This window comes from Eumetopias jubatus, unplaced genomic scaffold (genome assembly GCF_037043125.1).
Source record: "Eumetopias jubatus isolate StellerSeaLion01/CBP00866 unplaced genomic scaffold, mEumJub1_p1.0 scaffold_10, whole genome shotgun sequence".
Taxonomy (NCBI): Eukaryota; Metazoa; Chordata; class Mammalia; order Carnivora; family Otariidae; genus Eumetopias; species Eumetopias jubatus.
Window position 1 is genome coordinate 68,686,593 of NW_028274816.1, and position 20,116 is coordinate 68,706,708.

At 55.4% G+C, this 20,116-nt stretch overlaps 1 protein-coding gene and 1 pseudogene across 2 annotated transcripts in view; one reads left to right on the top strand and one right to left on the bottom strand.

Moving 5' to 3' along the window:
* The window catches only part of DRC3 (dynein regulatory complex subunit 3), a 29,313-nt gene that overhangs the window by 7,638 nt on the left and 1,559 nt on the right, over positions 1–20,116 (top strand). The window contains exons 4-10 of one of the 2 annotated variants that reach the window (XM_088027929.1): positions 721–871; positions 4,341–4,456; positions 5,117–5,229; positions 6,553–6,727; positions 11,158–11,289; positions 13,318–13,388; positions 15,533–15,656. In XM_088027929.1, coding sequence (XP_087884055.1) covers positions 721–871; positions 4,341–4,456; positions 5,117–5,229; positions 6,553–6,727; positions 11,158–11,289; positions 13,318–13,388; positions 15,533–15,656 — 882 coding nt within the window. Of the gene's footprint in view, positions 1–720; positions 872–4,336; positions 4,457–5,116; positions 5,230–6,552; positions 6,728–11,157; positions 11,290–13,317; positions 13,389–15,532; positions 15,657–20,116 lie in introns of both variants that reach the window. The other variant, XM_028089553.2, reaches the window with a different exon arrangement.
* LOC148163330 (cytochrome c oxidase subunit 6C pseudogene) lies at positions 13,800–14,081 on the bottom strand (annotated as a pseudogene).

The following is a 20,116-nucleotide window of genomic DNA, read 5'->3' on the forward strand; positions in this document are numbered from 1 at the left end:
GAGGCCTGGCAGGTGCTTAATAGTGTTTGTGGAACACATAAACACAGAACCGAGAGAAACTCCTTCGGAAAGCATGCTGGGTTTCTTCTTTTGCATAGTACAGTGTCTGGGTGTTCAGAACATGCTGCCAAGGGAAGCATTAGCTACATTGTTGACTTTTCTCCCCCTTTACTGAAATAGAATATAGGAAGAATAAATGGCAGGTGGCGAATGTCCCTCTGTCATCCAGTTAATCCAAGGTTACTACGAATAGGGTTCCATTTATTTTAACAGATCTGGCCCTGACACAGGGTTTACAAGGGAAAAGGCACACCTGCTCTGTGTGACCAATAGTAACAACGACCACCACCACCATTTACGGAGCGGGCGAGAGGCCCACCTCTAAATGCTTTCTGGAGCTCATTTCCTTTGGTCCCTCCACACCTATGACACACGTAATAGCATCCTTATACCCATACTACAGATGAGGAGACGGAGGCTCACAGATGTTAGGCAACTTGCCCAAGGTCCCACAGCCGACCTTTGAACCCAGGTCTGCTGATCAGGACAGCCGTCCAGCCTGGAACCCCCAGCCCACTCCTCGCTTGTCGCTCCAGCCACACTGATGGTGTCCTGGCCAGTCTGTGGACACTGGCAGAGGGCCGAGGGGAGAGGCCACCGGGGCTGGTGTCCACTTTGCGGCAGTCAGGCAAATGCGTTGCTCCCCCCCCTTCTCCCCAGATCATCTACCTGCGGCGGTTCAAGGCCCTGCGGACGCTCAGCCTCTCTGGGAACCCCATCGCAGAGTCAGAGGATTACAAGATGTTCATCTGTGCCTACCTTCCTGACCTCGGGTACCTGGACTTCCGGCGCATTGACGACCACATGGCAAGTGTCTCCCTCGGGGTCTCCCAGCTCTGCTGCCTTTCCTGAGAGGAATGGAGTCCATGCCTGGGGGGCACTGAAGTGACAGGGAGTGCCCGGGAGAGCCCAGCAGAAGCGGGGAGGACTGGCCCACAGGTCTCAGTGCTGGCCCTGCCCGGCTTCGGTCCCGGAGCAGAGCACAGCGCCTGGGTGGACTGCGCCAGCTTCTGAGTGTGGGGCCCTCTGCCTGCCAGGGCCTTCTGGAAGGTCCACAGAGATGGGGTGGGGTCAGAGAGCTGCCCCTCCTCAGACCTTGGCTTTCTCTTGTCCCATGACAGTACCAGAACCTGCGGCTTGAACTCTAATACTCTCAAGTATTTTTTTTTTTTCATTTAGACAATAATTTGAAAGTCAGCATGGGCTCCAGTCCTCGGAACAGGCCACAGAGCTGTTGGGGTGTGTTTCCCAAAGCTCATTATAGAACCAGGGGACAGCCTAACACTGCACGGCTCCAAAGGCATTCACTCCCCGGCCCCCAGAAGTTTCCGTAAAGGGCAGATAGCCGAGCCTGGGCATCCCCATTGTGCTATAAGGAAACAAAGTCTCTTTTCACAATTCCGAGACTTGCCTAGAAACATCAAGATAAATAATGAGTCAGAGAAAAGCAGAGCAGAGTTCTGCAAAGCAAGAGCACCTGAAACTCCCTGTCACTTGGTGCTGCAGGGCTTGGGCCCCAGAACAGCTGGGCCGGGACACAGGCCACCAGGGGAGGGGCCAGGATGTCTCCCGGGTCTCCAGCTGGAGTGCGGGATGGCTGGGGGGCCGCTCGCCTCAGCAGGACTGTGGGAGGACAGAGGTGCAAGGGCAGGCTCTTGAGGTACCCCTCAGCTCTGTGGCGCTCTCCTGGAGGGCTCCCCCTGTTTTCAGCACGCCACTTTTAAGTCGAGGCCCTGGACTGTGCCTGAAGGCTGGCCGTCCCCTCAATGTAGGGGAACAGAGCACAGTCCCCACAAAGCACACAGAACGGGCAGGGGCTGTGAGTTTGCTTTGTGTAGGGAGGGGGGCCAGGAAGCAGGGCTGTGTTGGGGTTTAGGACTTATCCAGGTGAAGGTGGAGGCCTGTGGGGAAGATGGAGCAGTTTTCGGCAGATTTCCTGATGTGGTCAGCAGTTCGGGGATCTGGTGACTGGTGTGCAGAACAGGGGAGAGATGTGGGATGGGGGGGTGTTGCAGAGAGAGGCAGAGGGCAGGGCTGGGGGAATGGAGGAGAAAGGAGGGCTCAGATACTAGAGACTCTTAAAAATTCAAATGTCCTTGGGGCGTCTGGGTGGCTCAGTCGGTTAAGCGTCTGCCTTCGGCTCAGGTCATGATCCCAGGGTCCCGGGATCGAGCCCCGCATCGGGCTCCCTGCTTGGCGGAGAGCCTGCTTCTCCCTCTCCCTCTGCCTGCCACTCTGCTTGTGCTGTCTCTCTCTCTGTCGAATAAATAAATAAAATCTTTAAAAAAAAATTCAAATGTCCTTATTAAAGTATCAATATGTAAGAAGACAATATAAGCATACAGCTCAATGAATAACATCTTTTTTTTTTTTTGAAAGATTTTATTTATTTGAGAGAGCACGAGCGGGCTGAAGGGCAGAGGGAGAAGCAGGCTTCCTGCTGAATAGGGAGCCCGACTCGGGGCTCGATCCCAGGAGCCCAGGATCATGACCTGAGCCTTAAGGCAGACACTTAACCGACTGAGCCACCCAGGCGCCCCGAATAACATCTTTTTAAAAGATTTTATTTATGTGAGAGAGAACGAGAGAGTACAGCCTGCAGGAGCAGGGGGAGGGGGAGGGGGAGGGGCAGAGGGAGAAGCAGGCTCCCTGCTGAGAGGGGAGCCCCATGCAAACTGGGGCTCAATCCCAGGACCCTGGGATCATGACCTGAGCCTTAAGGCAGACGCTTAACTGACTGGGCCACCCAGGCGCCCCTGAACAGCAGATCTTTAGAAGGATTTTAACTCTGCAGTATAAGCCCTTTGCAGCCAAGGCCCAAGTTAAGGCACAAAACTACAATGATCCATATACTGACCTCGTGCTCAGGAGTGAGGCTGGGATGGGCTTCAGGCAGCGCAGGACAGTGGAAAGAAAGCTCAGGATGTGGAATCAGACAGACGCGGGGGATGCCCCTACCTTCCTTGGTGGCACCAACACACATATCCCACAGATACGTGAACATGCCAAGAGGGAAGGACACAGGCTGAGATGTACAAGGTGGGGTCTGTGGTTTGGGGATGGCTTCCCCAAGGCAGTGGTTCTGAGCTGGGATCTGTAGGGTGGGCAGGGGTTGGCTGGTGAAGGAATGGCCTGGGCCGGAGGCAGAGCACATGCAGAGGCCTGTGGCAGGAGGTAGCACGGGGAGGGGGCCAGTGGCTGGAGCTCAGAGAGCCGGAGCAGGAGGGTGGCAGGCGGGGCCTTGCAGGCTACGGCAGGAGCTTGTCATTACCCTGTGCCCAAGAGGAAGTCCTACAAGGGAAGCAAGCGACTGACTGACAAGATCAGGTTTGCAGCTCACAGAGATTGCTCTGGCTGTTTCCTGGGGAGCAGTGGGCAGACTCGGTGGGGGGCCAGGGTGCGAGGGGGAGGCCGCCCAGGAGGCGGAGGCAGGGGTCCTGGCCAGAGAGGATGGTGAGACGTGATCAGGAGCTAGCATGACCGGGCCTGGGCACAGCCGGGGTCTGATGGGCAGGGGAGGGTCCAGGATGTCTCCCGGGTCTCCGGCTGGGGTGCTGGATGGCTGGGGGGCTGCCCACCTCAGTGGGACTATGAGAAGACAGAGGTCCATCTTGGACATGGTGAGTTGGCAGTGCTCTTGAGGCAGCCGGGGGAGAGAAGGATTCAGAAGCTCCCGTCTGGCTCTCAGAGGTAGGGTCTGGGCTGAGGGTAAAGACCACAGAGTGTCCTCTGAGGACGGAGCAATCAGACGTGCTTGTACTTGATGCCTACACACCCGGGGTGTGTAGAGTGAGCCTAGAGGGGTGAGGACTGAGCCCCAGGGGCTCCAGCAGTCTCTGGTGCCTATAGGGGGATGTGCAGGAGGGGCGGGAGGAGAGCCAAGAGGCGGCAGGGCACAGAGCCAAGGTCCGAGGCCCTTGTCACCAGGCCTGTGATTCAGGCAACTCATTTGACCTCTCTCCCATGGTGCATCCCAGAGCCAGAACAGCCACTGTGGAGAGCTGGGGGCACAAGTCACTGTGGCCCCAGGGCGTGTCCCACAGATCCTGAGTCTGCCTGTGCTGCCTTCCCCCATCTTCGGGGTCCTTCTCTAATTTCCCTTAAACTCAGAATACTTGGAAAAGGCCCCGAGGAAGCAAGCCATTCTTGTGCCCGCAGCCCTCACTAGGGGGCTGTCCACACCCCGCCCAGGCTTAAGGGGACCACAGGACGCCGCCGCCCAGAGGCACCGAACAGGCCCCGGGAACAATGCCACTTCCCACCCACCCCCCCCCAGAAAGATCTGGCAAGGAGTAAGCACCAGTACAGCATTGACGGGCTGAAGCAACAAGAGCACCTGACCCAGGCCCGGCTGGACGATGAGCGGGCCCGGCAGGAGGAGCTGAAGAAGCACAAGGTACTCTGCTGGCAGGGGCCCTGCCGCCTGCCTCACGCTGCCCTGGCGCCAGGACGCCGGCCACAGCTTGTGGGCCCCATGTGACGAACGTTTGCAGGGCCCAGGCCCCGGAAACCCCGGAAACCTGTCTTGATTGAGAACGCCCCGACGGAGCATGTCCGTCATCCAGAGGCCAGTGCCCCGTCCCCGCCTTGCTCTGCTGGCCACCTGCCCCCGGAGCCAGCCGCAGCTCAGCCTAGACACCACCTGTCCCGTGTCCTCACCAGCGTGCCGGCTGCTGGCGCGAGGCCCTGCAGACACGATCTGATAGAGCAGCTCTTTCTTTTGAACGGCCCCTGGGCAGCTCCCTGGTGGCCAGGAAGGTTCAAGTCCTTCCTCAGCACGGCCCCGGACCCCTTCCTCCCGATAACCGGCACCCCTTCCTCCAGCCAGACCGAGCCCTGCGCAACCTTGATGCCCCTGCACCTCCGCACGTGCCCTTCCCTGCCCTGCCTTCTTCAAGGGCTGAAGCCCCAGGGCAGCATCCCCTCCTCCACTCTCTGCACAGTGTCCAGTGCCCCCGGTGCCCAGCGCAGGGCCCGGCCCACTGAGCCCTCGCCAGGGCCCGTGAGATGAATCTGAGTCCCCACCCCCCGAGCCCTGCTGTGCTTCTGACCGTAGGTCGCGTTCGTCGAGCACCTGAATGGCTCCTTCCTGTTTGACAGCATGTACGCCGAAGACGTAGAAGGCAACAAGCTGGCCTACCTGCCTGGCGTCGGCGAGCTCCTGCAGGCATATCCTCCCAAGGTCATGTCCACCCCCTCTGGCAGAGCCTGGGCCCCGCACCAGCAGCCGGCAAAGGGCAGGTCCACTTCTGCTCGGGCCTCTGTTTCCCCATTTCCCCCAAACCCTAGAACATAAAACCCCTCCTTCACAGCGGTTACCCAAGGAGCAGTGAAGCACCAGGTCAGCTGAGCGGCATGGGGGAAAAGGCTGTCTAGATTTCAGGGGACTCACTGAGTCTCTGATCAGCGTGGCACGGGGTCTGCTGTGCTACACAAGCCAGGTTGTCAAGGAGGGAAATTGACGTGTGTGGCTGTGGTACTAAGCCTCAGTACCTATATTTACTGGGTTCTGCTGTGTGGTTTGCATACCGTGTTTATAATTTCCCAACTGCCCACTAGATGGGTCCTGTGATTAATCCCATTTTATAGTTGGGGAAGCTAGACTTGGAGAGGGTGATTTGTCCAAGGTCATGCAGCTAGAAGCTGGGATTTGAGCCCTTGTCTGTGGGGCTAAGAACCTACATCCTTTCCCCCAGTTGGCTGCTGCCCAGAGGACGGGATTGGCACTTGTCATCCTGGCTACGGGCAGGATAATAGCGCCATCCCTGGGTAGAAAGAAACTCTCTCTTGAAACCTCAACATTTTAGAAAGGGTGGGGGAGGGGAGGGTGTGAGGCTAAGCAGAAGGTGACGAGCCAGGACTCTGGGCCAGCTACATGGGCTCCCGGCCAGGCTATGCCACCCACCAGCTGGGCGAGCTGGGTGAGCTGGGCTCACATCTGGGCTGTCGCGCCTGCCTGATCTCAAGGGCTCTGTGCTGCAGGTGAGGAAGCCGAGGCCCAGGGCAGGTGAAGTGGCTTGCCAGGGAGAAGCAGCAGCAGAGCTGGGACTTGAACCTGGATTTCTCTGCTTCAGGCCTGAGGTCCCCTGACCCCTGCAGGCTCCCTCAGCGTGTCTGCAGCAGCTGAGCACGGAGACAGGCCCCCAACAAAGGTGCCCCTGGAGAACACACCAGAGATAGAACTACACTGGCTGGGGCTGGCTCGCCCTGGGCTCCTAGCCTCGCCCCGGCCCCTTTAGGTCCCCCAGGATGCCTCTCCTCTGCTCTGTAGTCCCCCCCACCCCCACCCCCACCCCGAGGCCCCTGCTTCCTTCCCCGAGGCCAGTCCCACTCCTGAATCCTTCAGGCTGGGGATGGAGATGCCCCAGCACCACACTAGACTCCGAATCTCAACTCCTGGCCCCCTCGCCAGGAGCTACCACCACCTCCGTCTTGCACCCTGCCACCAGTCTGCCCCCAAGACGGCCAGCAGCCTCCTTAACGGCCACTCACCTACAAGGACAAATTCGTCATCATCTGCCTGAACATTTTTGAATATGGCCTGAAACAGCAGGAAAAGCGGAAACTGGAGCTTGACACCTTCAATGAGTGTATCCAGGAGGCCATCCAGGAAAACCAGGAGCAGGGCAAACGCAGGATTGCCAAGTTCGAGGAGAAGCACTTGCTGGTAGGCTCTGCCCCTCCCTGTCCTCTCCCTACCCCCTGCTCCAGACGCTGACCCCACCCCACGGGCCTGGCCCCACTGCTGGGGATACGCACCACCTACCTCTGATGAGCCCTAAGACCCGTGGTCATTGTCCCCATTTGCTGGCAGTCATGCAGCTCAGTGGCAGATGCAAGTTTAGCCTTCCCCCACCACCAGCCACAGCTCCAACACCACACCAGGGCTGAGCCCAGGGTGAGAGGCCTGTGGGCCTCCTTCACCTAAAACACGTCATCATTACCGTTAACAACAGTGTTACTGTTACCACTCCTGTTAACAATGACAAGGACAATAACTACTACTTCTCTTTTGGTCATTTGTTCATTTAGTAGACATTTTCTGAGCCCCCACCCCGCTCAGTGTCTTGTCCTGGGAAGCTGGACCCCTGCTGGACATGGCTCTTGCCCTTAGTGAGCTCCCACCTGTGCGGGGTGCAGACCCAGGCCCTCCCTACTGCAGTGGGGAGCCCGGGGAGCCTTGAGGGTTCCTGGAGGGACCTTAACTCAGGCTGAGGCTCACAGGACAAAGAGAAATGGGCCACGGATGGTGGAGGAAGGGCATTCCAGCCGAGGGAGCAGGCCCAGGTGTTCAGGACCTGCTGACCCCAGGCCACTCGGCCCAACCCAAGCAGTGGCCATGTGTGCTTCGTGGGACTTGTTTCTTGCAGTTAGCATTATTATTTTAGAGAGCGAGAGCAAGAGAGCATGCTCAGGTGTGAGTGGGGTGGCGGGGCAAAAGAAGAGAGAGAGAGAGAGAGAATCTTAAGTAGGCTTCACGCCCACTAGGGCAGAGCCCCGCACGGGGCTCGGTCTCACCACCCTGAGGTCATGACCTGAGCCGAAATCAAAAGTCGGACACTTAACCGACTGAGCCACCCGGGCACCCGTAGTTAGCATTATTTTTAGAGACCAATTCTTGTTCTAAATCACAGATCTTCGTGAGACTCTAAGGAAAGCTGTGGACCTTCTTTCTCCTCAAAAAACTGTCCACGCAGGGCACCTGGGTGGTTCAGTCGGTTAAGCATCTGCCTTCAGCTCAGGTCCTGATCCCAGGGTCCTAGGATGGAGCCCCGCGTCATCAGGCTCCCTGCTCCGCGGGAGGCGTGCTTCTCTCTCTCCCTCTGCCCTCTCCTCTCTCTCTCAAAATAAATTTTTAAAAAAATTATTAAAAAAGAAAAAAAAAACCCAACTGTCCACGCACACCAAGTCTGTGAGCACTTGCCTGCAGTGTCAGGGGCTTCAAGATACCCACAAAGCCAGTCCTGGTTGGGAACTTAGTTTGAAGTCAAGCAAAACCCCCTGATAAGGCACGTTCAGATATAAGGCGGCCGGCGATGGGCCCCCGTGTGCTTCCCCGCCCTCCTCACCTCCTCACTCCGCAGGCCCTGTTCTTGTCCCTGGTCTTGTCTGGTTGGCCTCGCCAGTGACCCCACATTCTGTGTGATTTAAGCCTCGAGACCCTCCTCCTCAGGTTATGGGTAGGGGTGTTACTGCGTTCAAGCGGAAGTTCAAGCCTGTCAGCAGAGGAACACATTTGGCTCACATGTGTGTTTTGTTTGGCCTGCAGAGGCTTTTAAAACGTTTTGAACATCCTACTGACATTCTAAACGGGAAGATTTCACAGAAAAATTGTGGTTGCCAGCTTCTCTGGAGGCAGTTGTCAGCAGGGTCTCAGTGGCGGTTGTCCCCTCTGGACAAGCCACATTTCCAGTCCCCCGATCCCTGTCTGGCACATCCTCCGTGACATTTATCTGGCCCCCAAAGCCACTGGATTCGGGATGTCTGGACGCCAGCCAGCTGGCTCCTCCTGAAGCCCTAGGCCTGGGCCCAGCCTCCTCAGCAACAAATCCCCCCCCGGAGAAGCAGGACATGGGCCAGGCTACTGTCAGTTCTCCTGCTGGCGCCAAGCCTGACTCCCTGACGTCCAGGGCAGAGGTCTTCAAAGCACGCCTGCTCCTCCTGCTTCTGAGGCGCCGGTCCCCACAGACTCATCATGGCGACACTCCCAGAGGCCGCCTGGGATGAGCAAACTAAGCTCATCCTCCTAGGGCCGAAAGTAGTGGTCTCATGCAGCCCCCACACAAGAGTCTGCAGGGGCCCGACAAGGGGCTCATGCCCCAGCCCAGGGGGTGCAGCCTGGCACTGGGATTTTCCAGAGCTCTCCAGGGGCCTCCAATGCTCAGCCCCAGCTGAGCCCGCTCGCTGGCTTAGAAGGTCACAGGACTCCATGAGCCTGAGGTTCCTCAGGGGACCTCTCTGAGCTTGTCCTGTACTCTCCCCCACCAACCCCCACTAGCCCAGGACTCCCGCAGTGCCCCCTCCCGGTGCCCAGGGGGGCACAGCTTGGGGTCAGCAGGCGGGTGGGCACAATGCTCATGTGGACCCCTCGCTGGTGACCCTCTGCTAGCCTCCATTTCCTCATTAGAGAAATGGGGGTAACTGCCTCCTAGAACCGTGCTGGGGACTGTGAGCAGCAGTGTGTGTAGTTGGCAGCACTGGACAGGCGGTACATGCTGATTAGCATAGTGAGCATGGGCACAGAAGGACCCCCGCAGGCAGGGGCGTACGGTCCGCCGGCCTCCCGTCCCTGTGCACGTGCGCACGCACGAAAATGTGGCATGCGCTCTTCCGCACCTTGCTTCTTTATGCAGCTTAGAGATCCTTCCAAAACTTGAGTCGCTTCCTTTTTTCTTTTTTAAAGATTTTATTTATTTATTTGAGAGAGAGCACGAGAGGGAAGAGGGTCAGAGGGAGAAGCAGACTCCCTGCTGAGCAGGGAGCCCGATGTGGGACTCAATCCCAGGACTCCAGGATCATGACCTGAGCCGAAGGCAGTTGCTTAATCGACTGAGCCACCCAGGCGCCCTTCCTTTTTTCATAGTTGTAAAATCTCTCATTGCGTGGATGAGCCGTGATTTATTAAAGCCAGTCCCTGTTGATGGACAAGCCGGTTTTTTCCGATCTTCTGCTCTTCCCACCCGTGTCGCCGTGGGTAGGTTGGCGCAGGTTTGATCTGTAGGACGAAGTCCTGCAGGTAGAACTGGGTGTTGCTCCTTTTGCTAGTTACGGCTCAGCTGTGTTCGGTGGAGGTCGGACCGGTGCTGCCGGCTCCTTGTCAGACCACTGTTCCCAGGCTTCCTCGTCTCTGCTGATCTGGTACACTTGGAGTGCATTTGGTTTCTCTTCAGTGAGGGTACATACTGCATGTTTCACAAGCATTTGTACGTCTTACTCCGTGAACTGTTTGTTCTTATAACATGCCCTAACCCATTTTTTCTACTTGGTTTTTGGTCTGGATCTTTTTTTTTTTTTTTTTTTTAATCATTACTTTGTAGGAGCTCTTTATAGATTGAGAAGTTAGCCCTGGGTCAGTGCAATGAGTTGCAAATATGGTTATATAATTTATCAAGTCTTTTTTTTTTCCTTGTTATACTTACAAAGGACTTCTCTCTGAGATTATTTATTAAAACCCACCCATTTTTCCTTCTAGTACTTTTATGACTTTACTTGGTACATTTAAATCTTCACTCTGTGGGGAAATTTGTTTTCATGTAGGTTCGAGGTAGGGATTGAACCTGATTTTTCTCCATACAGGGTAGCCATTATTATAAATATCATTCATCACACTGAATTGTGTCAAGTTACTCTGTCCTCCTTCCCAGCTAATACCATATAGCAACAGAAACAAGTTGACAACGCATCTGATGGCCAAGTCCCCAGGATGTTTGTTAGTGAATGGCTGGAATTCACTGCCAGGTTTGGACCCCAGGGTGCTCTCTAGCCCATGAGCATCCTCTCATTCCAAACAGTCCAGCTCTGGGGTGCTCTGTGGGCCCGACTGGTTTCCTAAGGACTGGACATTTTTCCAGTGTCTCTCCCTACCCATGCCTGCTGTGGACCTTTTATTGGAGACTGTTTGCCGAGCCCCTGCTGAGAGTCAAGAGCTCATATATACTGCCTAATCCCCAGGACTCTGTGACACACACACTTCTCTCCCCCTTTACATGAGGAAAGCAAAGCTTCGAGGACAAAGGGGGCACACTCGAGGTCACACTGCTAATAAGTGACCCAGACAGACAGGCGGATTCAAATTCAGGTTCACTTGACTCTGAAGCCATTGCTCCTTCCGCCCAGCCCAGCCACCTCTAATGGAAACCAGAGCTAACGTGGATGGAGCACTCACTAACCAGTACTAGCATCCGCTCTAACTGCCTCCAGGCACGGGGAGCATGAATAGCTTCCACAAGCCCACGAAACTGCCAAGTGGCGGAGCTGACACTTGAACGTGGACAGTCCAACCCGAGTCTAAGTTCTTAGCCACAAAACCAACTGTCGCCTGTCATTAACTAATTACACTTGGTCATGGATTCCTAAAGCACAGGTTTTTATTTCCAGAGTCTAAATGCCATTCGAGAGCAGTCCAACCTGACCAACATCGAGATAAAGATAGTGGAATATGGCGAGGACATCACGGAGCTGTTCAACGTGCTCATGACACTGGAGATGCACTTGGTAGAACAGCTGGAGGTGAGGCCAGGCCCCTGGGGCACAGACGTGGCGCGATCGTGCCCTGCCCGTCCCATTTGCAAGAACGCAGTAATTCAGCTGCAAAACCGTACTCGAGCTGGAACCTTCCCGGGCACTCCTCTGCTGGAAACGTCCAGTGCGACTCAGCGCGGCCGACTAAAGCTTTTTTTGCTCATCAGTCCTGTGTTTGCTTTTAATATATTTCAATCATTCAGAGTGCAAGTGATTCTTGTGCCACATGAGAGGTGAGCTCATTCCTCTGGAATGCACCCCCTATCCTGGAAGACCCCAGAGCCTCAGCAGGGAGAGGTGGCTTTTTTTTTGTTTTTTGGGTTTTTTTTTAAGATTTTATTTATCTGACAGAGAGAGACACAGCGAGAGAGGGAACACAAGCAGGGGGAGTGGGAGAGGGAGAAGCAGGCTTCCTGCGGAGTGGGGAGCCTGATGTGGGGCTCGATCCCAGGACCCTGGGATCATGACCTGAGCCGAAGGCAGATGCTTAATGACTGAGCCACCCAAGCGCCCCCCCCTTTTTTTTATTAGACCCAAGGAGCTGTCTAGGTGCTTGAAAAACACAGTGGGCCCCCGCTCTAGGATAGAACAAAAGCTCCTCCGCATTGCAGCCTGCTTTGCCGCATCCCAGAGCCAGGCGAGAAGCCTGCAATTCAGCACTAAGTCGGGGAAGCACAGCGCGCTGCTATCTAGAATTCCTTATAGCCCGAGTGACTCGCGTGTTCACAAGGCAGCCGAGGCTGGGAGTCTGAGGGGCCGTGATGAATCGAACCTCATTGGATGCTGCCGTGGCTGGGCCAAGAGATAGCGCCTAATCAGTTCCTCACGTGTCAAGTGACAGCTCAGACACGGATAGATCTGCCCATCTCAGCACAGGGCAGATGCTCGCTCCCCGCTGGGGAAGGCTCGAGTGCTGTGGAAAGCCACTCACGGAGCATCAGCGGACGCTCAGGCAGTGGCTCCTGACCTCTTCCTGCAGGGAGAGCCCCTTTCTGACATCCAGAAGTTCCCCAGAACCTGTGCATGCTCGGGCGTACTGGTATCACCAGGAGCCAAGAAGCTGTCAGGTGCACTCGTGCTTTTCAACAACCCCATGTTTATTCATTACGACAGTGTTTACACACATTGGAAAAATGTGCAGCTCAGCCTGCAGTCAGTCATCAGACTCGGGCAGATTCCCGGTGCCCTTGGCACACCCTGCAGCCCCTGGAGTCCAAGGTTGATCAGGGGCATGACCCATCCTGGGGCAGGGGGGCGGGGGTCACAGGGGAGCAGGCCTCACCATCACATTTCCCATGGTTCCCTCACTCAAGTCCCATTTAGGCCCTGGGTGCCCAGCTAAGCGCTGGGATGCAGCAATGCAGGGGTGCACTGGGGGGAGGTGGAAGCCAGGCTCGCACCTGTACTCACAGCGAGAGGTCAGGGGTCACGGCCAGCATTACTGAGGCACCTTGCAAGGCATTTTGTGTGAAGTAACTCGTTCTAACTTCACCGCAATTTCACAAGACAGTTATTACAAAGGAAACCCATTTCATGGATGAGGACGTTGAGGCCCAAGGAAATTAAACACGGTGGTAGAGCTGGGATACTGATCCAGGCAGTCTGGCTCTTAGCGACTTTCTCCCCTGTTTCTCTGGAGGTGATGGACAGATGCCAGTGAGAAGCCCAATGGAAGGGGGTTAGCTCTGTGTGTGTATGTGGGGCTTGTGGGACAAACCTTCCTGGCAGAGGGACCAGCAGGTGCAAAGGCCTGAAAGAAGCTTTGAGTTAAACTGTCGGGGTGGTGAGTAAGCTGAAGTGGCTGGAGAGTACCACAGCTGTGAGAAAGAGATCAGGAGAGAGGGCCAGTTCACAGACATCTACCTGGGAAGGTCAGAGTGGTTGGTCTTTACCCTGAAGGTCTGGGATTAGAGGAGGTACCTGCTAAGTTTCACAAGATCACCTTTTGCTCTGATACTAGGTCAGTCGAGTTCATGTCTAAATATTCATGTTAACTGTGTTCGTTATCATTTCCAGGAGACTATAAACATGTTTGAAAGGAACATCACGGACTTGGTGGCACTCTTTATTGAAAATGTCCAGAGCCTATATCCTTTCCTTGATGACCCTCCACGGCAAGGTGCTACTGGCCCATAGCAGTGCTCCCCGTACCTCCAGGGGAACCAGGGGAGAGGCGCTTGCATTTTTTTTTTTTTAAGATTTTATTCATTTATTTCAGAGAGAGAGCATGAGTGGGGTGGGGGAGGAGCAGAGGGAGAGGGAAAAGCAGACTCCCTTCTGAGCAGGGAGCCCAAAGTGGGGCTCAGTCCCAGGACCCTGGGATCATGACCTGAGGCACCCAGGCTCCCCGACACTTGCATTTTTTTTTATTTGTTAGTTGTTTATTTATCAAGACAAACTATGCCATAAGCCAATATTCGTATTTCAGAGTTCAGGAACACAGGTCAGTGACAGACTTCAGTGGAACTCAACCCAAAGAAATTCTTTACATTCCCAAATCACTTTGCACTCTGAAAGATACCAGCCTTCTTCACCTCCTCAAACTCTTTCATGGAATCATAATTTCTGCAGAAATCTGCGTACGCCTTCTTTCTTGGTTCGGCCATGGCAAACTTACAGAAAAGCTGCAATCCCCAGGGACGCAGCGAACGCTCCAACAATATGAAATCGCAGACGCTTGGCCAGAAGGCCTCGCATCTGAGATTTCATCAAAGCACTGGAAGTCATGGTAGTTATTCTCCTCAACACCAACCTCAAACCTAACGTCCTCCCTAACTGATACAGAAATGGACCCCGACCGATACTTGCATTTTTAACAAAACACAGAGAAGGGTACAGCTCCTTCACGAACTAAGCAGGATGCAAATCAGTGTAGTCCCCTTCCAGGGGGCCACCTTTGGGATCACACCTACCCCCTCCCACTACCACCAATACCCTAAACAGGTTGGGAGAGATAGTAAAAAGGCAGGGCTTTATAAGCATTCTTCACTTTTTACCAGAAATACCTGAGCCCCAGTTTGATGTACAGAAAGATCTCTACTTGCACCAAGGTGCTATCAGACCCATCACAGGATCCCATGTCGTGGGACTCTCCACCTTTGAGATTAGAGGCATGTAAAACCTCCCATTTTTCACCAAGGAAAAAGCTCACCTTCAAAAGATGGAGATTTGGCAACCGCTTGGAATGTTCAAAGAATGTTCTGCAGGGTCTGAGGGAGTTTCCCGACCCTCAGAACAATGGTGCCTTGTTTAGAGTAAAGGTTTGGGTGCCTAGCCTAGCCAGGTTACTGCGTGGGGCCCTGTTTGCGGTCGAAGCCCTGGCATATTTGTTGTCAAATGAGTGATGTTCACAGGGAGACCAACCCCCAGAATCCCTGCCTGCCTCCCGAGTTGCAAGTACACGGCGCCCTGGGAGCGGGGCCACATCCATGGTGCAGACACTGACCAATCCTTTATAATGAGATTGTCCGGTTAAATGTCAGGGTTAGGAGCCAACATTTGGGGCATGACCAACCCTTCTGCTACCTGAATTCGGGGCCCTGCATGGGGGGTGGGGGTGGGGGCAACTGCTCTGCTCTACCCCAGAAGTAACCTCTTCGTCCTGCCTTCCTGGGCCCACAGTCCTGCAAGGAGACAAGTTATGGAGGCAGAAGTAAGCAGAGGCCAGGGCCCGGAGCCTCCCTGAGGGAGGGTCCTCTGAGAACCTGAATGTGAGCCAGAGGGACAAGGCAAAAAAGTGGGGAGGACATTCCAGGCAGGAGAGGCAGCCCCATGCAAAGGCCCTGAGGCCCTGAGAGAGATTCAGTTCCGAGAGAGGCTGCGATAGAGAGTGGGAAGCTCCTGGAGAGCCATGAGGATGGGACGGATGAGATCCAGTCTAGCCTAGCTACATGATTAAGAGCTCACTGGCTGCTGTGGGGAGAAAGGGCTAGAATGGGGAGACCAGGACTTGGTTTGCTGTCCAGGCAGGAGGCGGTGGCAGGAACAGAGGTGGAGGATAGAGGAGCTCTGCGGGGACCCAGCACCAGGGGGCAGTGAGTGTGTGTGTGTGTGTGTGTGTGTGTGTGTGTGTGTGTGGCTCTGGGGTTTCGTGCATGTGTACAACCGGCTGAGGGGTGCCCTTCCGCCCTGAAAAGTCTGTTCTTGTCTGGAGGAAATGGCCCGACCCTCTGAGGGGCTGCAGGGGCACCTGGCCTGCTCCGCCCCTGGCCTTTGCTTAACTCGGCTGCACGATGGCTCAGTGCCGGGACCTGGAGAACCACCACCACGAGAAGCTCCTGGAGATCTCCATCAATACTCTGGAGAGGATAGTGAAGGGCGAGCTCAACGAGGACCTGCCCGATGACGTGCGCGCTGTGAGCATTGTGGGCGGGGCCGTGGGCGCGGTGGGCGGGGCTCGGGCCCAGTGGGCCGGGCCGAGGGCGGTGGGAGGGGCTGGGGGCGAGGCGGGCGGGCTCAGGAGCCGGAGGGTCGGACGCAGTGCCCGCCCCCCACCCTCTGTGGCTCTAGTAAGCCTGAAAGCCTCCTACCGCCTGTTTCACCACCTGCAAAAGGGACGGACGGTAACCCCCTTTGCAGGGCGGTTGGCAGATGACGTAGGTCAACAAATAAAACACCTGGTGGGCACTCAGTGGGGAGCAACTGAAGAGGAGCTCATGATAATTAAGTGGTTTCAACTTACCAACAGGTTGGTTTGCAAAAGGTCATTTCTGTGGGGCTTCTGAAAGTTTCTGAGAGAGGCAGTTACAAATAGAGGTTAAGTTCTGAGACTTCCCCCCCCCCCCCGCCCCCGGCAAGTCTTCCTAACCCTTGCGTGTCTGTGGTGGGCTGCACTAGTGTGGTGTTTGGAACGGCCCAAGCACGTGGGCTGCCTGGCCTGTTGCTGTCCCGCACCTTCTGTCAGCACGTCCAGTGACGGGTGGTCCCGCATCAGCAGTCAGCCCTAGCTCCTGAGGCTGCTTACCCAGGGAGGCTGTCCGGGTCTCCTGTGCTGTGGTCCAGTGGCGATGTGTGTTGTGTCTCCGGGGAGGGATGCAGGCCAGATCCTTGTCAGGAGCCTGCTTTCATTCCTTCATCCTTCATCCCACTCCCCACTTCTCAGCTTCTCTCACCTCCATGTTAGCATGAGATCAAGCCACACTGTCTGCCTGGACCACTGGCCTCCTTGCTACCCTTCGGTAGGCTATTATTCCCCACACAGCAGCCAGAGATCCTTAGAAAACCTCAGCATTCTGTGCCTCTGCACAACACATAGTAATGGCCTCCGGTGACCCGTGGAGTAAGCACTTCACTTTACCATAGTCCACCAGACCCCCGTGCCTGGCCTGCCTACCTCAGCCGCCTGCCCCGTCGCCCCAGCCTCGGAGCCATTTCCCAAACTCCCAGGCTTGCTCCTTTCATTTGATATTCCACCTAGCAGACATGCCCTTCCCTAAGCTCTCCGGGTGTCTGGCTCGTCCTTGTTCAGCTCTCAGCTCAAATGGCAGCTCCTGGGAGACATCAGTTTCCTGGAAAGCCACTGCGTCTCGATCACACACCCCATTTATCGCTGTCACAGCCCGTATTACAATTTCAAGCTCTCATGCGTGTGTTGATTTGCTTATGTGACTATTCACACCGCATCCAGGCTCAGGGGGAAGGCAGGGATGGCCTCTTCGCGGCCAGGTCCCTCGCCAGTGCCAGCAATGGTGCGTGGCACTGCCACAGTCCAGCTGAAGTGCCCTGAGTTCTCGAAGGCCCACTTCGTCAGGTGCTGGCTAAGTCCCCGCACAGAGACAAGCAGTCCCAGCTCCCACGGCCTCTGTCGGGGGCCGAGACAGACGCCTAGGGCAGCAGTGTGGTGGCCGGCCCGATGTGTTGCCGGCCCTCCCTCCCTCAACCCCTGCCAAAGCTGCTGTGACCAGATATAAGATGTCACTTCCCCTGAGCCCTGAAATAAGGCCGCCTCCAAGAGCCCACTCTGCTGTGCCCCAGAGGGACCATCGAGGGGTCATGGAGTTCCCCCACAGCACGCCTCCCAGTCTGTGACACTCAGCGGGCACAGGACTGACACATCCCTCCCTAATAACTGGGACACAGAAAAATATGGGCCCCGAAACTCAGTGGCAGACAAGCAGGCTGGACTGGTGCTTCCAGTGGCCAGCCCTCTCTCCTGCCAGAATGACTCTGCCTGACGCCATCTGTCACCTGTTCCTGTGGCTCCGGGAACGCTCAGTACCTGCCGACTGGGTGGGGGCCGGCCACAGTGGCTGGCGACACAGAGCTCCACTTGCCGTAGGCTCGGCACTGTCCGGGCATGGAAGCCTGAGGCTCACGTAGGATCTCCTTTATCTCCGCAAACAACCCTACAAAGGCGGTACTGTTATCATTCGCAGTTTACAGATAGGAAAACTGGGTAAGACTGCGTTTCAGAGAAGTCTGGTAAGCCGCACAAGGTGACAGCGCTTGGGAGGACTAGAGTCTGGAATCAAACCCCAAGCCTGAGAGATTGTAAACTCTCCCTGTAGACTACAAGCTGGTGTTCTGGGTTTTCCCAGGGCCCCAGGCCCTAGGGTAATGGGGCTCTGCCTTGGGCTTGCTGGTAGGACTGGTGTCGAGTGCCACCCTCAAGGCCTCATGGGGGCAGCCAGCTGAGCCCACTGGACAGCCTGCCCTCTGTGGGCCAGGGTGAGCTCTGTCCTTTGGCGAACGCCTGCAGTTGCATGGAAAGACATCACCAGAACCTTAATACTGTGGTTTAGGTCTCCCTAGTTATTTTTTAAGTAGGCTCCACACCCAGCACGGAGCCCAACGCAGGGCTTGAACTCCCAACCCTGAGATCGAGACCTGAGCTGAGATCAAGAGTCAGACGCTTAACCGACAGAGCCACCCAGGCACCCCGAGTTCTCCTTACATTTAAGCAACAAGATGGAGCACATTGTTCTCAGGGCGGGGGGGGGGGGGAGGATGCCTTCACTGTAAGAAGTAATTGTACCAACAAACAGCTATAGCATTTACTGAGGGCCTCCTGAGGGCCAGCCGTCTGTGAAGCAGAAGCACCGGACACGTATTAGTTCTTTGTTTTTTTTTTTTAAGATTTTTATTTATTTGACAGAGAGCGAGCACAAGTAGGTGGAGTGGCAGGCAGAGGGAGAGGAAGAAGCAGGCTCCCCTCTGAGCAGGGAGCCAGACGTGGGGCTCGATCCCAGGACCCTGGGATCATGACCTGAGCCGAAGGCAGCCGCTTAACCGACTGAGCCACCCAGGAGCCCCGGACACGTATTAGTTCTTTTTTAATCTTCATATCAACACAGTAAAACAGGTACCATTATGGTTCCCTTTTACAGACGAGAAACCCGAGGCACAAGACGAGAGTAACCCGCCAAAGACACAGCATATACGTGGTAGAGCTGCGATTTGAACACAGGCAGTTTGACTCAGACTCAGAGCCTGTGGCAAGACAGGGATGTTCGGATGAGTGAATAGGGCCCTCAGTGAAGAAAAAAAAAAATCCAGTTTCTCTCATCTAATTATCAAGGAGCGGGATCGCGATAAAACGTCTCACGGAGGAGATTGTTTATCTCCTTAAAACTCCTCTCATTCAGTCCAGTGATTGTGATCAGCTCCCGCCACAGGTGGGGCCAAATCTGTCTTTCGAAGTCCTTCGGTGCTTTGGAAGGAAAAGCAGAAGGCGCGTGCTCAAGGAGGAAGCTGTGGCGCGGAGGGAGGGGGCAGGAGCGGCGCTGGCATCCCCAGTGGCCCCTGGCAAGGGCCCCTCCACTGGGGCCGGGGGCCGCGGGCCGCAAGCCTCGTGCTGCCACGAGCCGCTGCCATGTGCAGGGGGCCGAGGGAGGGCACACTTGCTCCCTGGGTGCTCTGAGCAGCCACGTGGGCGTCCCGCCGCAGTGGTGGGGCCCGCGCTCAGGCCCAGGCCACAGAGAGGACCTGCAAGTCCCCAGAGACTGTGCTCAAGTGACAAAAGTCATGCCGCCCCCACCCCAAGAAGTTGCTTTGAAACAAATGTGTCTTGAGGGCTGTGTCTTCACCTCCGTGAGGTCCAGCAAGGCCCTCAGGGAGCCAGGAGCTTAGGAGACCTGCTATGACCCTTTTTAAAAGTGAAGAACCAGGGCGCCTGGGTGGCTCAGTTGGTTAAGCGACTGCCTTCGGCTCAGGTCATGATCCTGGAGTCCTGGGATCGAGTCCCAGGTCGTGCTCCCTGCTCAGCAGGGAGTCTGCTTCTCCCTCTGACCCTCTTCCCTCTCGTGCTCTCTATTTCTCAAATGAAAAAATAAAATCTTTAAAAAGGAAAAAAAAAGTAAAGAACCAGGACCTTCTCGTGATGAGTGGCTCTGGCTACTTTTAGATTACCGGGACTCGCTCCCGAGCAGGCTGCCCGAAGCCCTTCCCAGAGTCTGGCCCGGGACCTTCTCACAGAGATCTTCATGACTTCTTGTCATTTCTCCCATGTGGCCGTGCTAGCATCAGCTGCATCAGCTAGCCTGGCTTGTCTTCATGGGATTCTGTGGAAAACCACCATCCCGCGAGGTACTCACAGGCATTACAGGCATTACTCTGAAAAGAAGTCTGTGGCCAAATAAACTGGCAAACCAAGAGAGACAAAGTTAAAAGAGTTTACACTTTCCAGAGCCTTCTCTGTTTTATGCCCTGTTATGCAAGGCTTTCCCAAATGTATTTGACCAAAGAAAACATTTTTGGGGATTTTTCTGCAGAAATACTAATATCTCAAGATCCCATAGAACATATTTTGGAGACTATTAAGTTAACCACTACTATACTAAAGAATAAAAACAAGTATTTATCTGCTTGCAGTCCTCAC